Raw genomic sequence first — 7,589 nt, 5'->3', positions numbered from 1 at the left:
TTTTGACTAATTTGCATCTCAAAAATTCTTGCCCCACGACAAGTTTTCTCACTTACATCTGGAAAAAAAAACATCTATCTTTTCTCACTTGACTAATTTACATCTGGAAAAATCTCCTCCACAAGTTTCTTAACTTGAACTATGAAAAAATCTGGAAAAATCTCCTCCACAAGTTTCTTAACTTGAACTATGAAAAAATCTCCTCCACAAGTTTCTTAACTTGAACTATGAAAAAATCTCCTCCACAAAATATTTTTCTGACTTGACTAAATTACAGCTGAAAAAATCTCTTCCACAAATTTCCTGATTCGACTATGAAAAATCTCGTCCACAGACAAATTTGCATACTGAAATCTTCTCCGCTACAAATTACTTGAGCTGATTAACCTGCCCATTTGCCTTGGAATCCTTCGTCTTACCATAAAGTAGGCGACCACCCATTTCCTTTTATCTGCGTTCATTTCAGTATCTCACAATAGAAATGGCTTCCTCTTCCACACCCAGGCAACATGAATCTCAGCTACAAAACGCTTTTGATCAAATTGCACCTTACCTTGAATCCACCTCAAAAGAGCCGTGGGACATATTTATTAATCATCGTGGAATTGATGTCAAACACACATTAGCTACTGCCATCTACCATAAACTTCATCCCATGGGATTGCATGTGTTTCTCGATGTGGAAGCTCTTGAGCCTGGTGATGTCATGCCAGCAGAAATACAACGCGCCATAAATAGTGCTGCCCTTCACATTGCCATTTTTTCTCCCAACTATGCTCAATCCCCATGGTGTTTGGCTGAGCTATCCTTCATGCTGAAAACTGGTGCTAAAATCATTCCCATTTTCTATCATGTTGAGCCCTCTGAGCTTAGATGGATTGATCTAGGAGAAGGTATGTATGCCAAAGCATTTTCAGAGCATGGGAAGAAGGGAAAATACTCCCCAGAAAAGCTTGACGAGTGGAAAAGGGCACTCTACAACATTTCATTCCATTCCGGCTACCAGGTTAACAAGAATGATTATGTATATATAGTACAGAATAAAAAAACAGAGCTATGCATTTATTTTAATTTATCTTTGGAACTGAAAAGAGAATATTTATATAATTAGACAGTCTTCTTAAAAGCCTCAATCCAACTGTTTTATATTTACTAACCTACTCCAAACCTTTTCTTAAAACCACTTGCAAAGCTATTTTATATACAATCTTTCATTAAAGAGAGAAAGTCCTAAACTCACATAACTAAACCCTTAAATATATGACTTTCTATTCTCTAACAGTTCTTTTTCATTTCTTCCATGGTAAATCTGAAATCTCTTTTATATTGGTTCTACTTCTATTATATTTTGTCGACATTATTCAAGCAGGATATTGTGTTCTATTTTGTTTAAAAATTTCGGTTCAAAATGTCAGGGATGAGGCCAGAATTTTGAAGAATATTGTGAATTGTGCAATCAAAGCCATTAAAATGGTATCCTTGCCAGTAGCAGAGCATCCGCAGGGGTTAGATGATCTTGTAGAAGGATTCCAATCAGTTGTAAGTAAAGAGAAAGTGCAGATTACCGGGATCGTGGGAATGGGAGGTAGTGGTAAGACCACACTGGCCAAAGAACTATTCAACAGGAACTTTTCCTCCTTCGACAGATGCAGTTTTGTTTTCGATGTGCGAGATGCAGCATCAAAGTATGCCCTAGCTAAAAAGCAGAAAAAGCTTCTGAGGGACCTTGGTGTTGATCATTTGCCATTCGATCATGTAGATGAAGGCAAGGCCGTTCTGGGAAATCGTCTGCGCTTTCATCGGGTGCTCATAGTTTTGGATGACATTGATCACGTCGACCAGCTGAATACTCTACTGCCAAACAAAGACAATCTTGGATCCCAAAGTATGGTCATTGTCACAACAAGGGAATTGGGAGTTCTTTATTCATGGGGTCTCTCCTGCATTTATAAAATGCCAAGACTCAACAGGTCAAACGCTGAGAAGCTCTTCTGCTGGCATGCATTCTTGCAACCCTCCCCACCTGCTGGATTTATATCGCTGGTTGAAAAGTTCTTGAAGGCAGGCAACGGTTTGCCTCTTTCACTGAAGGTATTTGGGGGTCAGCTATATGGCAGTAACTCCAAAGCTAACTGGAAATCCCAATTAAGAAAGCTATCAAGAATATTGCCTACCGACATCAAACAAAGGCTACAAGTTAGCTACGATGCGCTCGATGAAGAAGAGAAAGAAATGTTCTTGGATGTAGCATGTTTTCTAATTGGAGAAAATAAAAGCAAGGCCATAGCAGTGTGGGATGGATCGGGTTGGAGTGGTGCGCCTGGTTTAGAAACACTTGTGAATAAATCTCTTGTGGAGCTGGTCTCCGATCCAGTCTACCCTGGGCAAAGCCCCTCCTACGCGGATAAGATAAGGATGCATGATAATCTTAGGGATATGGGAAGAGAAATTGCAAGTAGACATTCCTCATATCGTATTTGGTTTCCAGAGCAGATAAAGCAACATTCCCTGGTAAGGTTAATACTGGCAAATTTTCTTATATTACAACCTTTTCTTAATCGTTGATAAGTGAAGGTGTTACAAATTAGTTTGGGTCGGGTTTAAACAGCATCTTTTAAGCTTTTATTTTTCTTTGTGGCATTTGAAACAACACTTGTGTGGTTAATAGAATGAGTGTATTAGTGTGATTTTAAAGACCATCTAAATAAGTCAAAACTTAGTACACAAGATAAAGAGGTTCTGTTTACAGCTGAAATAATAGTTTGTCACACTGTCTGCCTGCCTCTGCTTTCACCGAGTTTGATTGACAAGCTTTGCATTTCCTGTTTGTTCATACAGGAAAGAATGCTGGTTCGAGGTATTCAAAGTGCTGATGCTTTTTGTGCATTCAAAGAGTACAGGTATCCACTAATGAGAACGTCAAAGAGACAATCTAAGTTCCCTAGATTGTCTGTTAAATTACAAATTCTTTTTGTCAGAGGAACTGAGTTCACGGAAGAGTTTGCATCATTATCTGAAGATATTGTGTGGCTCCGCTGGGAGAATTTTCCTCATAGAAGCCTTCCATCATGGTTTACACTGAGAAATTTGAGTGTTTTAGAGCTTTCGGGTGCTAATGAGTTGGAAGAATTGTGGGAGAGCAATGCTGATGTAAGTATTTCTATTCATGTTGAGGAAGAATACTAATGAACTTTTCAGTACTTTATGTTTTCTAATTTGAATTGAATTGAATATTGGTTGCCTGCAGCCTCCATTGCAATTGAGAGAGCTTATTATATTTGGTGTGAGTAAATTGCAATCGCTTCCACACTCAGTGGGGCGCCTTAAGCACTTGAAAAAGATTGACTGTTACTTTGGTGGTGACAGTTTGCCAGAAGAGTTATGTAGGCTCCACTCACTGGAGCTTTTGGCTTTATCAAGCAGTACAAAGCTATCTTCACTACCTGCTGGATTTGGTAATTTACTAAGCTTGCAGCATTTATCTCTACAGTGTTGCAGTCTCTTGAGGGCGTTGCCAGATTCTTTCAAGCAGCTGATACACCTGAAATATCTAAATTTAACAGGCTGTGAAATCCTATCTTCATTACCTGCTGGTTTCGGTGATTTAATAAACTTGCAGACTATAGATTTGGAATCTTGTAAGCAGTTGAAGACGTTGCCGGATTCATTCAAGCAGCTGATACACCTGAAATCTCTAAATTTAAAGTACTGTGAAAAGATTAAACTGAGATTGGATATGCTGTAGCACATGAGAAAGCTCGAGTATTTGAACCTCAGCTTTTGCAAGAAACTAGAAGATTTGCCTTGTCAAATCATAAATCAGGTGTCCCTGACAGTGTTGGATCTACAAGGTTGTATCAGTTTAAGGGGTTCAACAACAAACATTGGTGAACTGGGCAGCTTAAAGTCGCTAACAATTGAGAGTCTTTTGTTGTCAAGCTTGCTGAATTTTCCTGGAAGATTATGCTCGTTGATAAATATGTCAATAGTAAATTCTGTCAGTGAAACGACTTTTGATGCCGGGGCTGCTGCTTCATATAAAATGCTTAAGAAAAAAGACTTAGAAGATTGCAAACAATTTTCCAGGATGTTAATTTCCAATGATTGTTGTCCCAGTCTTGAAACTCTCGAAATTTGGTGGAATTACCATTTAATGGAGATAAAGACGCTTCCAGTATCACTCAAGATTTTAGATATATGCAATTGCAAAGTGCTGAAGAACATCAGGTGTATTGGTAGTCTCGCAAACCTTAAGAAACTGGAAATATCTGACTGTCCGGAGATAGAAGAGCTTCCAAGCTTCTTATACTTGGCTTCACTGAAAAAATTCAGAATTAGTGAATGCCCAAAAGTTGAGAAAATAGAAGGTTTGGAACACTGTAAGTCATTGAAGACACTGAAAATAGGCTTGAAAGTACCAGGTATACCGAATTTGGAGAAAATGCAAAGATTGGAAAGGCTAGAGCTCGAATGCGACACCATATCAGCTCTTAAACCTTGTATTCAGTCTATGAAGGTAAAACTGTCTAAAATTCAGATTTTTCATTATTCTAAAAATGTTCATGTTTATGACTGAAAATGCGGCATACAATTCGATTTGTAGGAATGTCCAAGCGAAATGGAGATACAAGGTAGCGTGATCAATTTTGTGAAGTCAACAGTAAACTCTTTGGGGTTTCCTGGTCTTACGGTCACAGAGATGGAAGCTGGGTCCGATCTCTTAAAGATTCGAGATTCCGCTTATATTTTGTATTATGATGAGAAGAGTCAAGTTGTATATATAGGTGTGTTCCGCCAAAACGCAGGCTATTGTACGTACAACTACGCCACTAGATTTACAGGCAATAAAGCAATGGTAGTGACAGGCCAAGAGGGAAGAGTTGTGGAAGCTTTTTACCAATTATTCGCACTCCTGGAATAGTTGGCACTTGCACAAACGCGGAACCTGGCACAGTCACAACCTTGACAAAACCAGCCATAGAAAATTTACAGTTTTGATTAATTGTTTTTTGCTTATTTGTCCATTAACAGTTTCCATTTATGTGTGAGTCGAATGTAGTATGTATTATTTTAGAAAAGGGTGAGCTTTTATCAGCTTTTCTATGATTTTATGTTGGACAGAGAATGAAAGAGAAGGGAGTGCTAGTGTATGTTGTAGTGTGGTGAATAAATGAATTATATAATGGTCTGCAAATTTTGTTATATGTAGTAAGTTGATTAGTGGAGAAGATATAATAATTGGGTATCTTAATTTTGCGCTTCTCAAAATCTTATGTGAATTTCAAATCATTATCAATTTTTTATAGCAGCTTATTTCGCAAGTCCCCTGCTTATTATTAAGGTTTTAGGGCCAAATCATCAAATATGATGTCACATAAGCATGCCTTTAGTCAAGGTGCTCAAAAAGGCCCAAAAAAGTGAGACTTATGATTGTGCACTAAGTCATGTTTTATTCGTGTGCTAATGTGGTGTCACAAGATTTGTTGCTTTTAAATCCAAGAAATTTATTTCATTCAATTATGGATACTCATCATCAACACTATCTTTTCAAGTCACAACTACTGGTGCAATATTGTTAAAAAATTTGAACATTAAATCAACAAATGTGATAACAAATGATTCCTTTCCCTTGTATTGATATTGCAAAAGAACTGCTTGATTCGATTTGGTAGTTTGTAATTTAAAATAAAGAATAGCTCTTCAGATTTTTGATATGAATATCATATAATAGATTTTTCCGTAATAAAAGTAATATCATTACAAGTTTATATAAGTATACAAAAATATTTTCAGAAGAGGGAGATTTAAAAAATTGCCTATGAGATAGGCACCAAGAAGCTTCTAAAAAATATAGAGTAATTATATATTAATATTATACTATACTACCTAATCAAATGTTATTTCTAATTTAGAGAAAAAGTTTTGTAAATTTCTCCTTGTTTAGAGAAGTTTTTCCATTTTCTTCTTAAGATAGCAGAAAAATTGGTCAAATGATGATTGGAAGACTCACTTAGTTTAGATTAGCAATGTACCCTTAAAAACAATTAGTATGTAGTGCTAATGCATCTCTTGGTAGTGTGTGTCCAAACATCAAGGACGCTAGAATATTATGTTTGAAATAAGAGAGTTGAAATTTTTTTCCCGACTAACTTGTGGCTCATACCACTTCCACTAATTAACATTAATTACCTCATCAATGCTAAGCTAGAAAGTGAGATCAATATTGAAACCATTACCTCCTATCTATTGAGTAATGATATACTGTCCAATTGAATAGTTTTAAGCTTATGATATTGATGACCCTTAAATTTATGTTTATTCATATAAAGTTAGACTTTAACCCCAACCTAAAAGTTGGAAGGGATGCGATGCTTATCACAGATCTCCTTATACTTACCCTAAGAAGTCTAAAGAGCTGCCTACACATCTGCACGAATATTTGTCATGTTTTTAATAAAATCAGAAATTGTTGATGTGATGAAGTTGAAGAATGAGAAAGTAGAATCTCACATGGATCGAGAGGATGATATCCATAATATAACTCACAAGGAGAATGACCTATACAGACATGTGAAGATCAATTATAATCGTGCTACAAATTATAAAGATAACAACGCCGTTGCTTATTCTTATTATAAAATAACCTAATATAATGAACTAGAGTTTAATTGAGAACTTTAATTTGATCATTTGTTTGTAGATGGAAAGTGGTATAATAGTGAAATTGAGACCCCAAAACGACAGCCAAGTGACTTCCAAAATTGACTCAAAAATTAGAATCATGATTAGAAATAATAATAAAAAGGCAAACAAATAACACACCATACACTACTAACAAATAATTATGTAGTCTTAAGAACATCTGCGATTTTTGTTGTAAAGAATGAAGATGGTAACCCACTAAAACATCCGTAGATATAGACTACCATATTTGAGAGGGAATAAGAAGCGGTTGATATGAAGTATTTTTTTTATTAAGAGGCTTAGATTCACTACAAAGAGAGCATGATTGAATGAGATATTCCTCTTGCTTCCTATAAAGATTTGTTGCGATGTTTTATTGCCTCTCCTAAATTTCAGAAAAGATTTATGTTCGAAGGTTCACAATTAGGGATGCTTCTATTAAGTGTTTAAACCCTTAGTTATGTGTTTACTCGCTACCCCTAGTCCCTAAGTCTCTCAATCGAGTTATTGGTACCCAACATTCAAATTCCGCATTACAGCATGTTAAGTGCTTCTCACAGCTGTTGTATTACTGTATGAGCACACGAAGCCCTCACTCGTAGCCTTGGGATCTTTCACTGTTCATTTCATAGTTTAATCGCAAGCCTACACTGCTTATCATTTGCCGATATATATTACCAGATGTTTCTATTTCCCCAATCGAGTTACTATGGTGGTGACTGGCCTGCACACTAAAACCAATAGCATGAACTAAATGCTTAGCCTCTACAAACGATCTACCTATGCTTCCACAGCATTGAATGCTATCCTACTTTGGCATATTAAATCGTGTAACTAGTATATATGCATACATCTATAAAAACTCTATAATAGAAATAGAAAACACAGAAATATATGAGACAGAT

The 7,589-nt window shown here is 36.3% G+C and overlaps 2 protein-coding genes across 4 annotated transcripts; both read left to right on the top strand.

Annotated features, from left to right (window-relative positions):
• Positions 1-205: 205 nt before the first annotated feature.
• On the top strand, positions 206-5,024 carry LOC131045454 (disease resistance protein Roq1-like). 3 transcript variants are annotated; one of them, XM_059207749.1, is made up of 5 exons: positions 206-1,006; positions 1,416-2,511; positions 2,839-3,150; positions 3,248-4,516; positions 4,604-5,024. In XM_059207749.1, the coding sequence occupies exons 1-4, from the start codon at positions 900-902 to the stop codon at positions 3,743-3,745; spliced, it is 2,013 nt and encodes a 670-aa protein (XP_059063732.1). In that variant the 5' UTR covers positions 206-899; the 3' UTR covers positions 3,746-4,516; positions 4,604-5,024. The 3 variants fall into 3 exon arrangements, with proteins under 3 accessions (XP_059063732.1, XP_059063730.1, XP_059063731.1); XM_059207747.1 differs by having other exon boundaries at positions 206-2,511; XM_059207748.1 differs by having other exon boundaries at positions 206-2,511; positions 3,248-5,024.
• Positions 3,749-4,921, top strand: LOC131855908 (putative disease resistance protein At4g19050). Its single transcript, XM_059208310.1, has 2 exons — positions 3,749-4,516; positions 4,604-4,921. Exons 1-2 carry the CDS (start codon positions 3,749-3,751, stop codon positions 4,919-4,921), a joined length of 1,086 nt encoding a protein of 361 aa, XP_059064293.1.
• Positions 5,025-7,589: the final 2,565 nt, after the last annotated feature.

The sequence above is a fragment of the Cryptomeria japonica genome, chromosome 7 (genome assembly GCF_030272615.1).
Source record: "Cryptomeria japonica chromosome 7, Sugi_1.0, whole genome shotgun sequence".
In the NCBI taxonomy this organism is placed as follows: domain Eukaryota; kingdom Viridiplantae; phylum Streptophyta; class Pinopsida; order Cupressales; family Cupressaceae; genus Cryptomeria; species Cryptomeria japonica.
Note: the sequence above shows the minus strand (reverse complement) of the source record. Positions and strands in the feature narration are given on the sequence as shown.